At 35.5% G+C, this 24260-nt stretch overlaps 1 protein-coding gene across 2 annotated transcripts in view; it reads right to left on the bottom strand.

Moving 5' to 3' along the window:
- Window positions 1-24260, bottom strand: part of UBQLN1 (ubiquilin 1) — a 45680-nt gene that overhangs the window by 13449 nt on the left and 7971 nt on the right. For both annotated transcript variants that reach the window (XM_036923212.2, XM_036923213.2), the window contains exons 2-6: window positions 8548-8699; window positions 6814-6929; window positions 1902-2164; window positions 1299-1457; window positions 905-1139 (exon numbers count right to left, since the gene is read on the bottom strand). In XM_036923212.2, the coding sequence (XP_036779107.1) occupies window positions 905-1139; window positions 1299-1457; window positions 1902-2164; window positions 6814-6929; window positions 8548-8699 (925 nt within the window). The remainder of the gene's footprint in view (window positions 1-904; window positions 1140-1298; window positions 1458-1901; window positions 2165-6813; window positions 6930-8547; window positions 8700-24260) is intronic.

Genomic DNA, 24260 nt, shown 5'->3' with positions numbered 1-24260 from the left:
AAATATTTACCACTGTGAATAGCAATTCCTCTCCCCATTCTGGTTTCTTCTCTCTGTAATGTATTTTTTAAAATTCCTCATCCAGAATCTCATCTTTCCACTTTCTCTGCTAAAACATAGCCATGTTTTAAAATATATCCAGTTTCTCTAACCTTAGGGAAGTGGCTCCATTCTTTTGTTTCTTCTTATTTTCATGCCAAGCATTAGGACTAAAATAAAAATCATCACTCTACTGATTTTGGACCTAATTCTTAGCATGTAAATAGTGAAGTTTTTTAAAAAGGGCAGCCATTTACTGAGTCTCATCTACAAAAAAATGACCAAAAGTAAGTTCCTAACCTCCACGGTCTTACATAAACACAGATCTTAAACCCCACTGTGGAAGATTCTGATTCAAGAGGTCTGAGGTTAAGACTAGAGAATATCTGATTTTTAACAAATGTAGTAGGTGTTCTGATGCAGCAAGTTTAGCCCTGGTCTCAGGAATGGAGTTTGAGAATCTGCTGATTGTCTATAATACAAAACTAGATGGAAGCCAGGAAACATGCTTCAGCAGTAAATACATAGGTAACCTTGTTCCCACTGCACTTCAGTTTTCTGACTGTTGAAATGCGACTATCACCTACTTCTCCCAAACTACCCTATAAAAAAAACACAAAACTGCCTCTGGAAATCTTTAGTAGCCCTTTCCACTGCAATGCACACAAGTGATTAATACTAATCATTACATATTTAAAGTTCCTTTAAAACAACAAAAACAACCTTACAATGTAGAAAAATAGTTCATGAAAACTACTCATGATACATACACAAAAGCACAGAGACAACAGTGTGAGAAAGGCTTTTCATTATTCAAATTAGCAAGGACAACAAAGAAAGCAAGCATGAGCTGCTATGAGCATACCTCCTACTCCAGGACCCAAAGTTGATGCAGTAGAACTCTGCCCAGCAGCACCACTGGCATTACCACCACCAGTGCCCCCGACAGCACTGGTGGTACCACTGGAAGCTGATGAACTCTGGGAAGCCTGAGGAGCCCATGGATTGGGTAATGGATCTCTGTTTTCTGTACGGGAAGGTTGACTACCTTCACCTGAAGATGTATTGCTCACTAACGAAGCAAATGGATTACCACCAAACTGTAGTAAAAAACACAAAACCATAAAGAATTAGCTTTTGTTTTAAGTAACAGATATGGAACTTTTTAAATGCAAACTGCATTCTCCATGTAAAAGTGCCCCTTAATCACAAAAAACAGGAGCTACTCCATGGCGTGACCTCAGCTCCAGTATCATCACCTGTTCTTGTGCAGCACTCAGCATTGGTTCCTGAATATCAGTGTACATGCGCCGTAAAGCATTGTATCCCCCAGGGATGCTTTCTAAATTGCTCAAGGCTCGGTCCTGGTTTCTCATCATTTCCTGCATCATTGCTGGATTCCTGGCAAGTTCCAATGTCTAAGAAAAAGATATCCATAAAAAAGGACACTGAAATATACATGAATCACTTTACCTATTAATTGCCACAGCTAATTTCATAAGTTTTCTAATTCTATGATTAGCAGTCCTCAATATTTAAATTAGAAAACAATTCCTGTTGATTTAATCTCAAGAAGCAAGCTAACATTTAATAACATCAAGAAGCACTATTACGAACAAATGCTCATCTCCTGAACTGGTCTGTTTCCTAAATCTGCAAAATAACTGTTTACAAAGATCATTAAAGAACAGCAGAAAATTCAAAGTACAAATAGTCAAAATCAATACTGTAAGTTTTCCTGAACAAAGATTAGTTTGTTTTTTTTAGCTTAGCCATATATATAGGACTATACTCATATACAGCACAAAAAACTTAAGTATATAATTTTTTAGCTAAATAAACTAAAAGAACTTTCCACATACTTGTCTCATAATATCTGGATTATTCAGCATATGACTAATTTCTGGATTTCTCTGTATCAACTGCTGCATCTGCGGATTGGCCATAATTAACTGCCTCATGAGGTCAGGATTTGAAAGCATGCTCTGGACAAAAGGATTCTCCATGATCTGGACCATCATTTCGGGATTAGACATAAGTTGCCGCTGCATCTGGCTTTGTAGTTCAGAGAAGTTGGTAGTATTCAAACCCAAGCTACTCAGACCTGCAAGTCCTCCAAGGCCACCTAAGAAGATAAAGGGCAAAACACATAAATGAAAAGTCAGAAATTTTACCATTAACATGACTCTGCAAAAATAAATATGCAAAAATATTAACTGAATCAATAGTCCATTATAGAATACCACTTTAAAGCAAAAGTAGAATTCCTATTAACTTTCTAAATATGTGTTTAATTTCTATAGGTAAAATTAGCTGAAGATTTATTCACTTTGATATTTAAGTAATAAAACCAACTAAATATTTCTTTTGTTATTGAAATATAGTTGATATACAGTATTATATTGATTTCAGGTATACAGCATAGTGATTTAACAATTGTATACATTACTAAATGCTCACAACTGTAAATGCAGTTAACATCTGTCCACATACAATGAATTGATTATAAATGCAATATTATCAATTATATTCCTCATTCTCTTGACTAACTGATACTTTAAGTGGAAGTTTGTACCTCCTCCCCTTCACCTATTTTGCCTATCTTCCTACCCACTTTCCCTATGGCAACCACCAGTTTGCTCTGTTTTAAGTCTTTTGTTTGTTCTGTTTTTTAAATTCTGCATGTCAGAGATTGTGCAGTATGTCTTTCTGTCTGACTTACCTCACTTAGCATAATACCCTCTAGATCCATCCATGTTGTCACAAATGGCAAGATTTCATTCTTTTTTACTGAGTAATATTCCACTGTATAAACATGCATTTCTCACATGTGGTATAATAGAAAATTACATTTGGTCTTTGACCCCTGGTCCTGGCACAGAGCTCCTAAATCCTTTATAACTTCCTGAGTGAAGTGAGTGTCTGTTTAGATCACACTTCATTTATGCTAATGATGACTTAGGGTGGAGGTCACAAAAAAGGCCAAGTGATTATAGAGTTGGAACTTTCAGCCCCACCTACCAACCTCCAGGAATGGGAGAAAAGGCTAGAGACTGGCTCTTGGCCAATAAGCTACAGAGAGCTTCTGGGTTAGTGAACACATCTAGGAGCTAGCTATTAGGGTGGTATGGCCAGAGAGGGCATAGAAGCCCTACACTCTCTCCCACCTCCATACCTAGCCCTATGCTTCTCTTAAATTTGTCTATTTGTAAGGTCTATTTTTCATAATAAACTAGTAAATGTAAGCAGTGTTTTCTGAGTTCTGTGAGAGGTTCTAGCAAATTATCAAGCCTGAGGAGGGAGTCATATGAACCCCCAATTTCTAGCCCACCAGTCAGAAGTACAGATAGTCTGGGACATGGATTGGTGTCCAAAATCTTAGGGGACTGAGCCCTTTAACTTGGGTGATCTGATATTAACTCCAGGAAGGTAGTGTCAGACTTGAGCTATCAGATACCCATACAGTATTAGTGAATTGGTTGGTGTCAAAGAAACACCCAGAATACGTTTGGTAAAAGGAGGAGGAAATGAAAACTATGCACTGGATTATACTTCAATAAGCTCTTTCCAAAAGAGTACTGTAAGTTTAGCAAGTAGATTCACCTATAAACTCTGGTTAGAACAGAGCTGTTTCCAATCAAGTAGAGAAAAGGCCAGGACATACAATGGAAAAAAGGGGCTCTTTGGAGGAATTAAATCATGGAGAAACCTAATAGATGCAAGAGGATGATTAAGTGCTTATTACAGAACTTTTACTTTGTAAAAATCACATAACCAACCAAATGCACTCGTTCCTCACTTACTGAGCACTTTCTATACATGTTAGGCACTTGGTGCTACACGTTGGGAAGAAGATCACAAGCAAGCCACACGTATAGCCCTCAGAACTCATCTAGTGAGGAAAACAAAATGCAGGATAAACTAAGTACAGTTGACTCTTGAACAACATGACTTTGAACTGCACAGGCCCAATTATGCACTGGTTTTTTTTTCCAATAAACATACTGGAAAGTTTTTTGGAGATTTGTGACAATTTGAAAAAACATCTTTTCTCTAGCTTACTTTTATTGTAAGATACAGTATACATGTAACATACGAAAATGTATTAATCAACTGTTTATACTACCAGTAAGGCTTCCAACTACCAAAGTTTTTGGGAGATCAAAAGTTACACATGCATTTCCAACTCAACAGGGGTCAGTGCCCTGAACCCCTGCATTGTTCAAGGGTCAGGTGAACTTCAATAGAGATAGTCACTGGATATTATGGTAAAAGAGCACCTAAGGAGATGGTTGCTTTCCCACAAGATGACACCCAAGTTTGGAGTATGAGTAAGTGGGCAAGGGGTAGAAGTAGGGAACACTGGAAGGAAGACTTAATACTAGGCACAACAAACATTATATACAAAAAGCAGAGAGATAAACCTGACTATGGATATATTCTTGAAACTGCAAAAATTCAGTATGACTGGAATGGCAGATAGCAGAGCTCACCAAACATTCCATATATATCTTTTGCAAGTGGACAGGTCCATGTGACTTAATTGTGGCCAAAGGGCTACAAGAAATGCTGTGTGTCACTTCTAATCATAGTACAGAAGGTCCAACTTGAGACTCTGTCATTGTCTCTTCTGCCTCTCATTCCAAGTGGTGTAGTTACAAGATGGCAGAATTCCATTAGCTTGAGTCCCCGAGGACAATGTAGATGGGACTTCAATGACCAGGGAAAAACATTTAGCATGAAGGAAAGCTTTGGAACAAGAAATTAAGCTTTGTGGTAATAAACCACTGAGTTTGGGGTTATATTACTACAGGATAGACTACCCAGACTCATAAAACTCTTGAGATGTGTCTAAGAAATAAGGATGGAGAGGTAGACAAGGGTTAAATCACAAGGAGTCTTGAAAGATGTTAAGCAAGAATAGTCACTTACGATGTTCTTATTCTACTAACAGTGTGGAAATGACCCATAGCGAACACTACAGATTTGAAAGTCAAGGACCTACATCAAGGCAGGAGCAATGAGGAATAACTGCGTAAGTTGGCATAGGAAAGAAATTACAGACCAAGGGATTTGGTGGAGGAGATGTACTAGTCTGAGGGACAAAATGAAAAGTATATGCTTTTTGGTTTTGCTTTCTGAGGAAACACATACAGGCTAAAGTACTTAGAGAACATTGGTAATATTGAAGAGAGTTGAATACAAGGCATAGAGATCAGAAGTGATGTGTGCTGAGGTACAGGTTTGAGAATCACCAAGGTACAGAAATAGTAAGGATAATGTCAATTGGGGAAAATAAGTAAGAGGAAAAGAAGAAAAGAGAGACAAGGCAGAACCCTGGGGAACAGTATTAACATTAAGGTACAGGAACAAGAGACCCACAAATGAAAGAGAGGAACCTGGTCAGAAAATTAGCCAGGGAAAAACAGTATCAAAAGTTCTGAATTTCAAGGAGAGCCTGATGAGCATTAAAAGATTCTTACTAAGGGAATTTTCAGTGAGGTAATGGGTGGAGGAAAAATAAGGCACAGCAAGCTAAGTGAAAGGGAAGTACAGACAGAAAATAGAAAATGCCTGTTCCAAAGAGAGCTGAGATGAGAAGCAAAAGAATGGGTGGTTGCTGCACCATGCAGCTCTTTCCACATGGATGAGACCTTAATAAAAGGCACCCAAAAGAAAAGCTGAATTTACACAGGGTAAATGGAACACCTGATGTGATGAAGAAAGGCCACTGAGACAAGAGGGGGCTGGGGAAATGAAGGGATTAGGGAGACGTATGGCCTTAGACAAATTAACTAAAAGCCTCTCTGGGCTTCAATTTCTTTGCCTATAAAATGAGGAAAGAGGGAAGAGATCGGCCTCAACAATACATTTCATGAGGCTGAACACTAATTTAATCCTAATTGCTCTAGATTGTTCATGTTAATAATTTTGCCATGTAAAACTCATCTGCTTTAGCCAAAAGAGACACATTTAGCCTGACTGTTTTAGAAAATAGGAGCAATAAAAATATTTTAAAAAGCAAATGTGAATCTATATCATGCCCTAAATGTTTAACATATTTGACACAGTAGAACTAAATTACTAAAAAACTTTCACTGGAAGGGATAAAAAGGTATGATCCTTAATATGTGAAAACGGCGTATTTTTAAAACGTCTTTTCGAAGTACTATACTTGTCATACAACTTAAGAACTGAAGGAAGATTAGGCCATTTATCTAGTTCATCTTTTGTTAGCTTCATACTACTTTTTTCTCAAGGAAAACCTTCCACAGAACCTCAGAATAAAAACATGATGTAAGAAAAGTGGTTTTGGCTAATGCAATAGATTCTTATTGCAAATCCTAACCACCGGATTTGCGCCCAGGTCCCAGCCCTTCTCTATGTGTTCCAGACAGTTAGAAAATCACTAATGCAGTCTGATCCCTTTGTTTTACAAATAAGAAAATTACATTTGGTGGTAAGCTTATGATCAACAATTAAATAGTCTTCCTCAAATTCAATAATCAGATCAGGTATATATACACTACACATCTCTGTCATTAGTAAAAAGAAATGTGGCACTTGCTGATCATTTATTAAATGTAAATATAAGCTAATGAAGCACATCTGTATTCCCAACTACTTCCTTAATACCTACAGCTATAGAAGTAACCTCTAGACTTACTTTGTTGTTATTAAGGTGACTTAATGTTTAACTCTGTTAATTTTATCCAAAACCACCCTGGGAGAAAGGGAATTTTTTTTACCTGTATAAAAACTAAAGGCACTTACCTAAACCAAAAGGGTTGCTAGTGGCAGAACCAGGTGTGGTGTTAGTATTAGGAGCTGATGATGTGGTAATATTGCTTTCACTGTTATTTGCGTGCTGAGCTGAATGATCCTGAGGCCTAGGAAAATAATTAAATCATGGTGTAAACAGCTGAGGTAATAATTTTTTAAAAACCTCTAAAATTCCAATATCCAGAAATAAAGCTTCTTAAGTTTTCAGACCAACTCAAATTACCATAAGTAAAATCCCTGAGATAACTAAGCATTAGAACACAGATATAAAGAAACAGTAAAACCTTACGAAATCCAAACTGTACTTCTATTCTCCGAGTATAAAGTAGATAAATATTCATTACTTTCAATCATGTGGATTGTGTAAGGAGATAGGTCACCACACAGAAGAGTATCAATGACCAGTTACACCCACAAAGCTTGACTATTATATAAGCAACTTTTTATTTACCTACCCATATCTAAGTTCTTGAGGGTTGGGGGGCAGTTTTACTCACACTTGAAATTGTTAAAAGTAAAAAATAAAAAGAGACTTCACCAAAAGGCAGCTGAGGAATCAATACAAATAACAACTGATTATTACTGTTATCGTTAAGTAACAACAAAAAAAAAAAGACTACTTGGAAACCCTTCCATCTGATACCAGTTAAAAGAGTTCTGAATCTTATTCACTGCTTCCTTCACTGATTCTAAGATGCACATTTTTTCATTTCAACATTCTGATATGACGATCTTCTAATTGCTTACAGTCAGGCGTCAGTTGTCTTTCATGCCTGTAACATATGTTTTGTGTGACTTCAATGAGTGACTGAGTATACTACTGTACCAGACACGCTGTGTTTAATTACAACATAGATAGCTCCTTCAGAAAGATTACCACATTAATTGGTACTAAAATGAAGTGACTTGTTTACAGAAATGCACAGAAACAGCAATAGAAAGAATGAATTCTCTATCAGTGAAGCAAATATTTGCTATTGAGTGAAAACCAGCATAAAAATTTGCAGAATGGGTGTAAATGGCTTGGAAGAAAACTCAGAAGAAAACACTATTGCACTCTTTTAAGAAATGCTGCGCCATCAACGCTCTTGACAGTATGGAGTTTCATCCCATATAGAATAAAACGGACACTGATAACTAATGTCAAAAGGTGAATCAAAAGAATCAGACTCAATGTGAAGTAGTGTTAGGAAGGCTTTAGACCATTTATTTCATGTATATTTTCTTTGTATGCAGGCCTAAGAGTGTTATGATAAAATACCATATCCAAAACAATCTAAAGGAGCTCTTTGATTAAAATAAAATCTGAAGTGGAAAAAAAATTTAAGTGGCAGTATTTTTTCTTAGTGATACACAAAGGTGCCTCAGCTGGTGGTGTATTAGAATGAATGATGGCTACTGATTTGTGGTTTACCAAAGTGATGAGTTATCTTCATCCAAAAACCTCCTCTAAAACAAAAGCATAGCTAAAAACATTAATTTGTTCTGTAATTCAAATAATTTTGATAAGACTCAATACTGATAAACCTTCTAAAATATCAAATGCATAAGCACTAACATTATAAATCACACTGGTTTCTTTAGAAAAGCATTTTTCATCAACAGCAAATAAATTTTAAACGTTTAAATATTAACGACAGCCACTTAAAATCAAGATGGATTATTTTTAGACGAGAACTATAAACATTTATTTAGTCTTTAGTTTTATGTCTCCTAAAAACATACCTATTTTGCGTTTTGATGACAAGGTGAACAGTAAGTCCATCATGAATTCCATGCTGACTCAAAGTATCTTGATCCTTTAAAATTTTTCCAGCAAATATCAACACAAGTTGGTCGGTATGTGATTTGAAACGTTTTGAGATTTCTTCCTTGAACTAAGTCAGATGAGAATACAACAAATATGTGTTACAGGTGTTTGCATAGCACCATCTAGTCTAGTTTCTAGAAGTGGTACCAAAAAAGAGGCCCCTACTACAGATATTCCAACAATTTAAACAATATGAAGATGTGGCTTTTCTGTATATCTTGATCTTGGTGTGAAATCAAGTATTACCACTTACTCATCTCTAATGCAAAGGTTTTATTATAGGTGTACATACATATCCTATATTCAATATGCTAAGGCCTAAAAATTCATTTCTTTGCAATTTTCTTATTCTTTATCAATGGTGCTAAATGTAGTTTAAGCCCCAACACAGCTGTTACTAAGTTTACAATAACCTATTCCTCAGATTTCCATCTTGAGTACTGCTCCTTTCAAGCTGTATATATATATATATATATATATATATATATATATATATATATAAAGTCAACCTCATTTCCTCAGCCTACTACACTGACTTTCGTTCACCTTTTCCATTCAAGTTATTAACAAGCAGTATTGTGCAGATGCAAAAACAAAGCAGAAGTTTTCCTGAAGGAGAGCAACCCAATGGAACAGTCAGTCAAGTACACCACAAAATACTGAGGAAGCACTTAAGTATGTTTTCTAGTGAAAACTAGAGAAAGATTAGGAAACAGCCAGGAAAACCTGAAAAAAGCCTTCCTTTCCAGGGACAAGAATAACATGTAAAAACATTCAAGAGAAAAGAGCATCATATTACAAAGAAAACCTTATTTATTCTATGCTTGATCAGTGTTTCTCAAACCTTTATTAAAATCACCTGTATGAAGAGTCTTTACTCCACTGTCCTAAATCAGGAAACCTCAGGGTCAGTCAATTATCTACATTAAAAGACTAAGTCAGGCAATCAGTCCAAATTAAGAAAAGAACCACATCTCAAACCACTCTACCCTAATTCCCTACAGAAGTAAGTCTCAACAGATGATGGCACTATCGCCAAGGGGGTGTTTTTGGTTGTCACAGTAAGTGGAAAGACGTTTTAAATAATATCTGAGCTTTTAAAAAATCTTGCAGGAGCAGGGAAAGGAAGGTATAGAAGGATATAAGTAAAATAATAAAGACAGGCTCTATGTCAGCCATTGTTAAAAATGAGGTGCATGAAAGTTCATCACACTCCTCATTTGTGCGTGAATGAAATTTTCCATAATCAAGTTATAATACTCAATGTAAGCAATGCAAAATTACACTGCAGTCAGTATTTTGGAGCTGTTCCATCTGAGCTTTCTGTTCTTTGAAAATACATGATGTACAACCCTTTTATCTGAGACAAGCAATTTCCAAATAACTAAAAAAAAAAACTTTGTAAAACACCACTTGCATAATATTCTATATAGAGAGACAGGCCAATCCATAATTTAACCATTTTCCTATCATCAGACATCTCACTTCTCTCTTTAAAAAATATTAGAAACATTTTTTTCTAATTAGAAAATAACTATTTTCTATTAATAGGTATTAGAAATAACGACAATGTAAAGAACAGTGGAACAAGGTTTTTAAGGACTGAATGAGAATATATGTAAAATGCAAGCATCAGACACACAGGTGGTGGTCAATAAACAGTAGATACCACTACTATGCCAGCTCTCTTAATCCTCAATAACTCTGAGGCAGATGATTATTAGTCCTATTTAAGATACAGAAACAAAGAGTTCAATATGCCTCCTTCCTCTCAGAATGACATAAAGCTAATTAATAACCAGGTTACGATTCAAACCTAGGTCTGACTTCAAAGGACCAGTCTACCTAGATAAACTATACTCTATTTCATGTGTACAATGAAGTTAATGTAGATTTGTGTTTCTTACAACTTGAAATCAGAATCCTTGATACCCCTTATATATCATTCCAAAATAACTGGTTTAACTGTCTAACATATACTCACATAGCATTTTACCATATTTTAGGATTTGAAGGTAAAATGATTGAAGACCCACATCTACTCTTACATCCTTTCAAATCTCCACTGAAACAAGAGTAAAGGATTTTTTTTGTTTGTTTTTTTTTTTTTTAAATAATTATTTTTTATTGAAGGGTAGTTGACGCACAGTATTACATTACATTAGTTTCAAGTGTACAACACAGTGGTAGAACATTTATATACATAATTCTAGGTTCCAGCTATCACCCTACCAAGCTGTTACAATATCTTGACTATATTCCTTATGCTATACTTTACATCCCGGTTACTTATTTATTTTACCATTGGAAGTCTGTCCTTTTTTTTTTTTTTTTTTTTTGTGAGGGCATCTCTCATATTTATTGATCAAATGGTTGTTAACGACAATAAAATTCTGTATAGGGGAGTCAATGCTCAATGCACAATCATTAATCCACCCCAAGCCTAATTTTCGTCAGTCTCCAATCTTCTGAGGCATAACAAACAAGTTCTTACATGTAGAACAAATTCTTACATAATGAATAAGTTACATAGTGAACAGTACAAGGGCAGTCATCACAGAAACTTTCGGTTTTGCTCATGCATTATGAACTATAAACAGTCAGTTCAAATATGAATACTCATTTGGTTTTTATACTTGATTTATATGTGGATACCACATTTCTCTCTTTATTATTATGATTTTTAATAAAATGCTGAAGTGGTAGGTAGATACAAGATAAAGGTAGAAAACATAGTTTAGTGTTGTAAGAGAGCAAATGTAGATGATCAGGTGTGTGCCTGTAGACTATGTGTTAATCCAAGCTAGACCAGGGCAATAAAACATCCACATATGCAGAAGATTTCTCTCAGAACAGGGGGGGTGAGGTTCTAAGCCTCACCTCTGTTGATCCCCAATTTCTCACCTGATGGCCCCCCTGCGACTGTGCCTGTCTTAGGTTGTTCCTCCCTTGAGGAATCTTACCCGTCTCTGGCTAACCAGTCATCTTCCGGGGCCATACAGGGAAATGTGAAGTTGGTAAGTGAGAGGGAAGCCTTATTGTTTGAAAAGGTTAGCTTTTTACTTCTTTGCATATTTATGCCCTGTGGCTTCTATGCCCAGCATTTGTCTTGAGGTATCTTTACCACTTGGAAGAATTATGATACTCGGTAAATTTGATATGAGGCACGAATTCTATTTAAGGGTTGTAATTAGGAAGGAAGAAGAAAAGCTATAGAAGTAGCAGACGGAAGAAAACATGGGAAGATTGATTATTTCTTTGACATATCTTCTTGTAGAGTTACTTCAGCATATATAGGTTTTAAGCTACTACTTAAATTGCACACACACATTAACATAATAGAGTATAGTTACATAACCAAAGCATATCTGTAATTACCAGCCATCTCCAGTGAAACCAAGAAAACCATTAAGGCACTTTAGGCATTTGTGAAAACTTATCTATGATATGGTGGATATTGTCCAACTGAACTTGAACAGTCTGAGAGAAATCAGACAAATTAAAACAACCCATTCCTGGGGACTGTTCACATGCCATATGTTCTTTTAACAGTAAATAGTCTGTAGTTGTAAGAGTTTGGAGCGCTACAATTTGCACTTCTCCAAATTCTTGGTTGAGTTCCAACAGTATAGATCCAGTCAAATTTGTTGTTTTACTGTATGCACAGGCCAGCTTAGATATCTCCTTCATTCCCATGGCAAGTCCAGGAACTGGTGGGATGAGTGCATCTACAGCTGTAGCAGTGCGTGGATCTTTGTTGGGGTTTTTTGATGATCATCTTCTGGCATGAGTCTTCCAGAGAGTGCAGATGTTGGAAGTTCTTTTTCATATCGTATCTTAGTTCATTTTCGGGGTAGCCCAATTAGGCTTTGATCCTCTGTATAAACACAAACAGACCCTTTGCCTACACTTTTATATGCCCTTTATACCCTTGTGTAGAACTCGTTGGAGGTTACCACACAGGAACTGCCCTTTTTTTTTTTTTTGCTTTGTTTTTGGTATCACTGATCTACACTTACATGACGAATATTATGTTTACTAGGCTCTCCCCTATACCAGGTCTCCCCTATAAACCCCTAAGAGTAAAGGATTTTTTTAACACTTTATGGAGATATAACTCTCCATACAATTCGCCCATTTAAGGTGCATGGAGTTCAATGGTTTTTAATACATTCAACAGGTATGTGCACCATCACCACAGTCAATTTTGGAAAAGTTTCATCTTCTCAGAAAGAAACCAGTACCTTTTAGCTATTACTTTCTTATCCCTTCATCACTCCAGGCTGTAAGAAACCATTTATCTATTTTGTCTCCTCTATAGGTTTACCTATTCTGGACATTTCACATAAAAGTGATCATATTAACATTCGGTCTTTGTGACTAGTTTATTTCACTTAGCACAATGTATCCAAGGTTCATCCACGTTGTAGTATGTATCAATACTTCATTCCTCTTTACGGCAAATTAATATCCCATTTTATGGAAACATAACATTCTGTTTACTCATTCATCAACTGATGGACATTTAGACTGTTTCCATCTTTGAGCTCTTATAATAATGTTGCTTCATGTACAAGTTTTTGTGTGGACATATGTTTTCATTTATTCTGGGTATATACCTGGATGTGGAATTTACTGGATCATATAGTATACTCTTGGTTTAACTGAGAAACCACCAGAATGTTATCCTAAGTCGCTGTGTATCACTGCACATTCCATCAGCAGTGTATAAGGGTTCCAATCTCTCCACATCCTCGCCAGTAGCTGTTTTATTATCTGACTTTTTAGTTACTGCCATCCTACTGGGTTTGAAGTGGCTTTGGTGTGCTTTTCCCCTGATGACTTATGATGTTCAGCATCTTTTCATATGCTTATTTATGTATCTTCTTTGGAGAACATTTTATTCAGATTGTTTGCCCATTTTTAAATTGGATTGTCTTTTTATTACTGAGTTGTAAAAATTCTTTACATAACAAGTCTCTTATCAGATGTACAATTGTAAAAAAAAGTTTATTTAAGGCAGAAACTCAGATGATAGAACAGAGACCTTTGGCCTCAACTGGAACAAAATGTTTACGCTGGACATGAGAAAGACACATGGTCAATTAACTCCTAATACCTAAGAGAAATAAATCCTAAATTGTTAATGCAGGAAGCTAAAAACTAATTCAATCCCCAAATCTGCAGAACTTCCAGAAGACTCAATAAGGAGGTGAGAGAAGAGGCCCAAGGGCTAAAATAAAGAGGATTATTTGAAAGCCTAAGAAATATCCTCACTGTAACATGGAGCCAGCAATGTCCATCCCAAACCCAACAGAAGACTGCAGGATTTTTTTTCCTGTCTAGAAAAGGAACAGAGGGTCTCCAGACATATGGAGAGCAGCAGTACAATAATAAAAACACAACAGTAAGTAAGCACATACTAGATGTTGATCCCTTCCTTTCCCTTCCTACCCCCAACTTATCATATAGAATGCTGGCAACTGGGCCTTACACCATCCAGGCAGGAAGACTGTAATACAGTGTTTCCAAGGAGAATCTATATATAACCAGCCTAAAAAAAAAAAGAACTTTAAATATTATGGATGTAAGAGTTTTCCTCAGTCCCTATAGAGCAGTGGCTCCTACTGAGATAGGGGCTGCTTTTGACCCTGGGGAGCATTTGGCAATGTCTGAGACATTTCTGATTGTCACAACAGGGGTTGGTACCACTGGCATCCATGGGGTAGAGGCCAGAGATGCTGCTAAACATCACAAGACAGTGCACAATACAGCTCCAGTAACAAAGAATCATCCATCTCAAAATGTCAGTAATGATGAGATTGAGATACTGTCCTACAGAGCTGTGTGTCTTGAAGTGTTGTCCCCAGATGAGCAACAGTCACCATTACCAGATTAACATGGTATAAATGTACATTCTCAGGCCCCACCCCAGACCAACATCAGATAATCTGGGGATGGAGCCCAGCAATCTATGATTTAACAGCTGAATCTGATGCACACTAAAGTTTAAGAATCACTGTCTACTCTAGGTCTAACAAGAGAATAACATAGAGAACTCTTAAAACTCACCAGTTAGGAACTTAACAACCCAATTAAAAAAGGGGCGAAAGATGAAAAGACACCTCACCAAAGATACATAGAGAGCAAACAAGCACATGAAAGATGTTCCGTATCACACGCCACGGGGCTGCAAATTAAAACAAGGTATGACTACAAACCTGTTAAAATAGTCAAATCCAACGCACACACACATATACACAACACCAAATGCTAGTAAGGATGTGGAGCAACAGGAACTTTCATGCACTGCTGATGGAAATGCAAAAGGGTCCCTCCCACCTCCCCACTCCTCCCCTTTGGTAACTGCTAGTTCCTTCTTGGGAGTACCACCAGCCACTTCAGCTGTTTCTTACAAACTAAAATATACTCTTACTTTTTTCCAGCAATCACACCCCTTGCTTATTTACCCAAAGGAGTTGAAAACTTACATTCATACAAAAATCTGTACAGTTGTTTATAGCAGCTCTATTCACTGACTGTCAAAACTTGGAAGCAACCAAGATATTCTTCAGTAAGCGAATGGATAAGTAAACTGGTACATCCAGACAATGGAATATTATTCAGTGCTATAAAGAAATGAGCTATCAAACCATGAAATCACACGGAGGAACCTTAAATACATATAGTTAAGTCAAAGAAACAATCTGAAAAGGCTACATACTGTGTAATTCCAACTTTATACTGAAAAAGATAAAACCATGGAGATGTAAAAGGGTCAGTGGTCGCTAGGGGTTAGGAAAGGATGAATAGACAGAACTCATGTCATCATATGTTTGTGAAAACACAGAGAATGTAAAACCACCGAAAAGGGTGACTCAATTTAAACTATGGTCTTTGAGTAATAACAAGTCAATGGAAGTCCATTGGTTTCAACAAATGTACCACTATGGGGTAAGATGTTGATGGTTTGGGAAGTTGGAGGTGGAGAGCAGGGGATATGAGAACTCTGTATCTTCTGCTCAATTTGCTGTGAATGTGAAACTGCTCTAAAAAATCAAGTCTTTTTTTTTTTCCATGCTTACTACATGCTAAAAAAAAATCATTTTGAGACAATGGGAAAATATAGACTGATGACATTAAAGAATTAGTAATTGGTAAGGCAGGATAATGTACTGATTATGCTTTTTAAAAGGGTTATCTTTTAGAGATATATACTGAAAAATTATAGGATGAAAAGATATAGAGAGCTGCATCAAAACAATGGGGGGAGAGGTGGGACCTTAAGGGAGAGTGTTTCTGAAGACTGGCTCTAAGACTGTCAAAGCTGAGTGAAACATTCATGGTGGTTTAGCTTACTAGAATCTACTTTTTTATTTGTAACTTACTATATCTGTTGTGTATTTGAACTTACCAATAATTTAAAAATTAAGAAAAATTGAGGGGAGGAAAAATAACTGGCAACTTAAAATTTTATATCCAGTGGAAAAAAAATCCATCAAAGTGAAACTGAAAGACATTTTCTGACACACAAAAACAGAATTTGATACCCAGCATATACAGACTATAGGGAATGTTAGTATGGCCAGAAGAAAATGATCCTCAAGGAATAAAAAATAATGGAAAGAACATATATGTGAATAAATCAAAATGAAAACTGATTTTAGAAATATAAAACTATTTTTATAATAGTAATAATGTCTTACATCATAAGAAAGTAAATCAAGTCTAGTGCAGAGGTGGGTATATGGAGTTCAATTGTTCCAAAGCCCTTTTATTAATTGGAAAGAAATACAAGTACTTAAAAATTTAGACATTTTGTAAGTTAAGATGCATAAGGTAATCTCTAGGATAACTATTAAACAAGGCCTCAAAACAGAATACATCTACCAATTTTAGAGTGGAATAAGATACACAGAAAATCTACTAGAATACACAGAAAAATAGTAATCAAATAGGGTAATAGTAAATGTAAACCAAATATATCAGTGATTACATTAAAAAACTATATATTAAAAAGACAGAGACTGTCAGGTTGGATTTAACATTGTGACTATAAAGGAAAAGAAAGGCTGAAAATGAAAAGAATGGGCAAAGACAGCCAATGGAAAAAGTAACCAAAGAAAGTAAAGCTATTCTGACAAAGGAGACTTTTAACACAAAAGCAACTAGGATATTTTAACACTATAAAGTGTTCAATTCACAAGATAAAACTTAAAATGTAGATGTACACTGTAATAAACTAGAAAAATAGACAAATCCAAAACATACTAAGAGATTTTGACACATTTACCTCAGTAGCTGACAGAATAAAACAGGATTTTAAAAAAGTACAGACATAAAAGAAAATGTGAGTAACATAATTCTCAAATGTTTAACCTAACAGAACAATTGGCACCCAACAACTGCAGAATAAGCACTCCTCTTATGTACATTTATATTAGATCATATGCTAGGCCATAAAGCAAGTCAACGTATTTTAAAGTTATAATCTTACCGAGTTTGTACTCTGACCACATGCAAATTTTACAATACTATGCAAGATGACTCAATAAAGTGTGAGTTCAACTGGAAAAGATTTCCTAAGCAGGACACAAAAAGATGTAACCATAAAAAAAAACCCACAACAAACTGAACTATCATTAACAGAGTAGAAAGAAGAGTGAGAGAGAAAATATCTACAACACCAATAATCAAGAGAGCTCAAATCCAGATTTGTCAGAAAGCCTACAAATCAGCAAGAAAGACACAACCCAAATGAAAAATGGTCAAGAGACTGAAACAGAAATTTCACAAAAATGAAACCTAAATGGCCAATAAACACAGGAAAGGGTGCTCATTCTAATTAATCATCAGATAACGTCAAATTAAACCAGTGACACAGAGAATGGTTCAATTTAAAAGAATTTTGCAGACGATGTGGAGCAACTGGAACCCACACACACTGCAGGTAGAAGTATAAATTGCTGTACTTTGGGACACTATTTCACAGGTGAATATTCTTACCCTAAGACCTAACAATTCCACTTTGGGGATTTCATCTAACAAATTGTGTGTCCAGAGGCACACCAAAAACATGTTCAAACCAGTGTTATTTACTATTAGCCAAAAGCTAAAAACAGCCCAAGTGTTCCCAACTGTAGAACAGATCATGGTATATTAAATTAATAGTATATACTTGGTAACAAATGAATTACAGACACATGACATCATGGATCCCTCAATGTACAGCAAACGAAGCCAATGACAAATGAAGATAAACTATGATTTCATTTATACAAAGCTAAAAAATAAAAAAAAGGGGGTGCAAAATTCATGGTGTCAAAAGTGAGAATAATGGTTTCCTTTAGAAGGAGGTGGTGACTGCTATGGGATCACCAGGTGACTTCTGCAGAGTTGGTAATATTCTACTTCTTGACATGTGTGCTAATTACACAGAGAAGTACATTTATGATGTGTGTACTCTTCTGTACTACATTAAAACCAGATTAAAAGCTGACTGTGAATGCTTTACATGTAAGAAACAGAAGGAACTCAAAACATAGGTGACCAACTTTCTTGAGCATTCCAAGTGACTCAACTAACTAGAAAGCTAACATATAGCTTGTCTTGAGAAGGTCATCTGAAAAGAACTGAGATTAAGATGCCCTCGTTTTACGTAGCAGACCAGAGTGGACACCATACATGAAAATCATAACAAAGATAATCACCCAATGGCATCTTATCTGTCAGAAACAATGAAGACCTAGTCAAAACAGCCACAACCTCAAAAGCTTATAGGACAGCAGTGAATAGTTCAGTTGAGCACTTAGTAATATACAACAGAGGTTCTCCTAACCGTAAATTGTCAGTGTTAGCATCTGAAGGATATCAGGGCTTTCTGGACAGATTCAGGGCTTTTCTACGGTGTCCCAGATGCAAAGGAGTAAAGTCCTATGACACATAGTTCAAAAAGCATTTGTTATTTTATTAGGCAGCTACACTGTGCCTAGCACTGTACACACATTATCTCATTCAGTCCTTACAACAAAACCTCAAGAAACCAAACCAAAGTCCTGACAGATTGACAAGAAATCACTTTCTCTTACAGAATTACAGCACCGTTGAAAATTAGTATCATTGATACTAGGATCCCCTAACCTCGTAGAACTCCTGATTCTGAGGGATACTTAAAGCAATACAAGTATTAGCACAGATTAACACAGCACTTCATGGTTAGAGTTGAAAAGCATTATGTAAGAGAAGGTGAAAGGGTACAGCTATACTTCTGGTACCATACAAAATGAGATATAATCCAACTACCAATTAGAATTCAGTTCTTATAAAAAGTCATTTTAAATTTCAAACAACCAATGTCAAACATTTTAGGTATTAGAATTACTCCCAAATAGAAGACTAAAGTAATATTGATTAGTCTGAGTATATTATCCAAAGCTTGGAAAAAATTTAACAAGAACCAAGGGATTCCAACTATCCAAAATTCAGCTTCCTGCCCCTCCTCCATTTGAAACAAAAATAACAAATCTTAATTTTAACTGTACTGCATCAAACAGATATAACTTGCTATTCCAAATAAGCAGGATCTTAGAAAATTTTAATTGAAACATGATTAATTGAAACAAAGTTATGTCTTTGAAGGGCCAAGAATCCTGCACATACTTCAAATATTCTTAAACTTCTATTCTGCACCGTAAAAAGGGCCAGAGGGAAACAAGTTTGTTTATAGTGCCTCAAAATTTCCAAAAATGTTCTAACATTTGAACTTTATTTCCACATCTGTTTTATCTACTATACTTTTAATGAACAGAAGAAAAATCAGAAGCCAAGGAGTATTAGCAAAGAAAAAAAAAATCTTAAAATTTTTCAAAGCAGCTTTAGAGAACAGTTCACAAGACACTATCCCGCTGCAAAAACAAAAATTACAGCAACTATCTAGGAACAAATCCTAACCATAAAGGGGTTCTGTAATTTCCTTTAGAATATTATTAGACTACCTAGATACACTTATTTTTGTCCTTAACCCATGTGGCTACCACTAACTCAAAATGAAAAATAGACAATAGACTGGGCCTTTAAGGATATGTATTTCCTATAAATGTTATGTTTTCTACCCTGGCCTTGCACTGACAACCTACAGTAATAACCAACAAGCCAAGAGATGGAAACTCAAAAACTACTAGATGCTTTCTCAACAAGAAGAATCAAAATTCTAGTGCACCACAAATAAATAGCATCATTATTTGAAATCAACCCAGCATGTACAAAAACATTTAGTAGCCTCATTTTCTCAGCATCATTCTAAGTCAGGTGTTCCACATCAGTGGCTTCTTCAGCTAATTGAGATTTACCCCTGTGTAATAGCCAAAATTATCTTCCATTCTACTGAATATAATTTAGCTTTTTGATAATGCTGAGTTACTGTTGCAAATATCAGCTGCTGTTCTGCTAATACAGTGATAATTGTTCCAGACTCTAAAGGATTCCTGTATCTGCTTTTTTATCAGACATTAGTTCTTGACAGCAGACCTCAAATTCGTGACTTTTAATCTGGAGAGGAAGAGGCAAATAAATAATCAAGAATTAGAAAACCATGTAAGAAAGAATACTGAAAGAATCTGAAATGCTGTCCTGAAATAAAAATATGTAAGACTTAGTATAGCAACTTTTATGATAACAATCCCAGCTGTTCAGGGCCCACTTCACTTAACTCCCTGTTCTTGTTTGTTTGGGGTAAGAAAATGAGACACAGACATAGGTGGAGTAAGGGAAGAAACAAAGTGTTCCTATTATTAGGGAAGAATGTTTGAGACATGCAGATCTGAATTCAAATCTTGGGTTTGCCACTTACTAGTTGTGTGACCTTGAAGATGTTACATAACTGTCTCTGAGCCTCAGTTTCCTCATCAGTAAAGTGGAGTTATTTCTGCAGGGCTGATGGGAGAATAAAGAGATGGATGCGAAAGGCACACTACGTACACTCATGCAACCAAATATTGCTAACCTAATTATGTGAGGATAAACTTTATAATTATGAAATCATTAAAATTATGAACACTGTTTAAAATGGAGTTAATCTGATTTTACATTAGTTAAAAGCAGCCATCCTTTATCAATATCCCACAATCCAAACTTGCCTTTAAATGCAGTCTCTATTAAATATCCTCAGAAAAACTCAATCTCCTCTTAAAAAAAAAATCAAAAGATTAAAAATACACATTAATTTCCTGTAGAATCACATTAATTACATTTAACAACAATTTCTAAATAGTTCTCTGAATAACACTCACATTCAAACATTTGCTACTTCAGTATTTTAAGTCGCAGGTCCTTCAAGAGTTTGTATTTTTTAACCAGCTCCTTATTTGATATTGCTAATACCTCTTGAAAAAGCATCCATGCTCAACAAATCATTCTATGCAATACAATAGTTCAGCCAGTTATCTCTCTCCAAATGCCTCATGTCTGAGTAACCTCAAAAAATACTGCATAAATCTTACACAAAGATGTCACATATGGGATATAACTATGGACACAAGCAGCTATATATGGGAAAAGGGCACCTTCTTATACATGTAAAATTGAAGTCATAAATGTTACAGTGCATTATTCATAAAGCTTACTTTTTTAAGTTTCTATTATTTAAATCTGACAAAGAATAACAAATGTTTCATTATCCCCATGCCAGAATACACTTTAAGCTTCCTTCTACTGCAAAAATTAAGACAATTCACTGGCAAACAAAAGAGTGCAGAAGGAAAGAAAGCAATACAAGTAAAGTATATAAATTATGACCCAGATACCCTGTATGTATTATCTCATGAAATCCTCGAATCTAGTGAAGGAGATACTGTATCACATGTTAGAAATGTTGCCAGTGAGGCTCAGAAGAGTACCTCGCCCAAACTCAGATCTCTCAAATTCCAAGGTTCATGCTCACTCCAAATGCAGACCACACATTTCAATATGCTTCATTAATATGTCAACACACTTTTCCCCCCTTTCTCAAAATACTAATTTAAAAAATATACAAAAAATAAATAGTAATAGTGGAACATGTTAGTTTACATGTGCCAGTATCAATATGGAAATACCACAAAAACATGAGAGAAAGGTTAAGAAAAATATGGGTAATGATCCATCTGCTTAATAGGAATAAATGGAAAATTATATATGGGTATAAAAATAAACACTTTTCTGGAAAGAATCACCAATCAATGAGGCAATCAATCAATCAGTCTATTAACTTATATTATCTTTTTTGAGTGGTTCTCCTTTTTATTTCACACTTTTCTACTACATCATTTGAATTTTCTAATCTTAAATAGCATATGCAATGTTTTAATTTTTTCTTTGCACTTTGTATAATAAAAACCATTAAAAGCCATATTCTTTATAAAAACTGGAGAGCTTTAAAGTCTGTAAAAAATTTTAACAAACACCATTATATGCTAACTCTAAAACTCAGTATACCAGCTGGTCTATGTATCATGTGGACAGGACATCAAACCAACTCATAATACCATAAATTTACTTGGAAAAACTAGAGTTCAGATATTCCGGCAATGAAAATATTTTGCTAAATAGACATACACACATACATTTTATCCACAATGACTGGAATTTGTTTATGTTGCTAACCTAATAATGTATGCACCAAACAGCAGATTTATAGATGATACCAACTCTAGTCATTCCTAATTCAATCGCATTTTTTTTAATAGAGGAAGCTGCTCACATGGAAAAACAACTAAATAATCCCATTAGACATTTAATTAATTAAACTAAAAACACCACATTTTTCTAAGTAAATCATTGTTACAAGTATTCCCAAGTACAAAGTATTGCACATAAACCTTGAAAACTATTTGCTCATTCATTCAATAAATACTTGCACTACTTAATATGTGTCAAGTGCAATGCTAAGTAAGCACCATGGGATTAGGAAGTAAGCAAAAGAGCTCTAACCTTATAAATTCTTGCAGTATGGAATAGGGAGGATAAAGTACATATAATCACAAAGGTATGAGATAATAATCACTGATCTAATTTAGACTGAATCTAATTTAGTGAGTCACACCAACCTCTGATGAACTAACATTTAAATAAACTTAAAGAAGGAAAAGCCAGCCAGAGAAAAATCAAGGCAATTTAGAGCAGTGGTTAAATATGGGCTCTAAAGTTAGTCAATGGAGTTAATTCTAGGCTACACTATTTTTAATAGGTATGATTTGATCACATTATTAATCTGAGCCTCATTTAAGAAAGGGATAATAGTACTTTCATCATAAAGTTGTGAAACTTAAAAAAAAGGGGTAATGCATTATGTCTTGATAAGCATGGAATAAATAATAGTTATTATGTTACTCCAAGGTAGAAAGGTCTAGTAAGTAAGTAGTACTTGGGGGAAAAACATACAAATGGTGAAACGCAGTGAATAAAGGCAGAGGCAAATAGGAAACAAAGCATGAAGACTTTCTTTCACTGGGTTACCTATTTCAGAAGCCTAGCCACATGCAACTATTGAGCACTTGAAATGTGGCTAATCCGAATTGAAAGGTGCTGTAACTGTAAAATACACACCAGATTCTGAATTACATGTTGAAATGATATTTAAGATATACTGGGTTAAATAAGGCATATTATTAAACTTAAAATATCCAAAAGGTAGAAGCAACACAAGTGTCCACCAACTGACGAAAAGATAAACAAAATGCATTATGTACATACAATGGAATATTAAGTGTTAAAAAGGAAGGAAATTCCCACACATGGAAGGATGGAAATTCTCAAATGCCACAACATAGATGAAACTTGAGGACATTATGCTAAGTGAAATAAGTCATCTCAAGAGGGCAAATACTTCGATTTCACACTTTTGTGAAATACATAATCAAATTCAAAGAGACAGAAGGGAGAATGGCTGTTGCCAGGGGTTGGAGGGAGGAATGTAGAGTTACTGTTTAATAGTACAGTCTTAGCTTCGCAAGATGAAAAGCGTTTTGGAGATGGATGATAGTGATGGCTGCAGAAAAACGTCAGTGTCTTTTATTTAATGCCATTGAACTGCTCTTAAAATGGTTATGGTGGTAAGTTTTATGTTCTGCATATATATATGTATTTTTTAATTTTGTTATCATTAATCTACAATTACATAATGAACATTGTTTACTAGGGTCCCCCCTTCACCAAGTCCCCCCCACAAACCCCATTACAGTCACTGTCCATCAGCATAGTAAGATGTTGTAGAATCACTACTTGTCTTCTCTGTGTTGCACAGCCCTCCCCATGCGCCGCCCCCACACTATACATGCTAATCGAATACCCCCTTTCTTTTTCCCACCCTTATACCTCCGTTCCCTCCCATCCTCCCCAGTCCCTTTCCCTTTGGTAACTGTTAGTCCATTCTTGGGTTCTGTGATTCTGCTGCTGTTTTGTTCCTTCAGTTTTCCTTTCTTCTTATACTCCACATATGAGTGAAATCATTTGGTATTTGTCTTTCTACACTTGGCTTATTTCACTTAGCATAATACCCTCTAGCTCCATCCATGTTGTTGCAAATGGTAGGATTTGCTTTTCTTCTTATGGCTGAGTAATATTCCCTTGTGTATATGTACCACATCTTCTTTAT

Source organism: Manis pentadactyla, chromosome 3 (assembly GCF_030020395.1).
Source record: "Manis pentadactyla isolate mManPen7 chromosome 3, mManPen7.hap1, whole genome shotgun sequence".
Classification (NCBI taxonomy): domain Eukaryota; kingdom Metazoa; phylum Chordata; class Mammalia; order Pholidota; family Manidae; genus Manis; species Manis pentadactyla.
The sequence above is the reverse complement of the archived record's forward strand: the minus strand, read 5'-3'. Positions and strand labels throughout refer to the sequence as shown.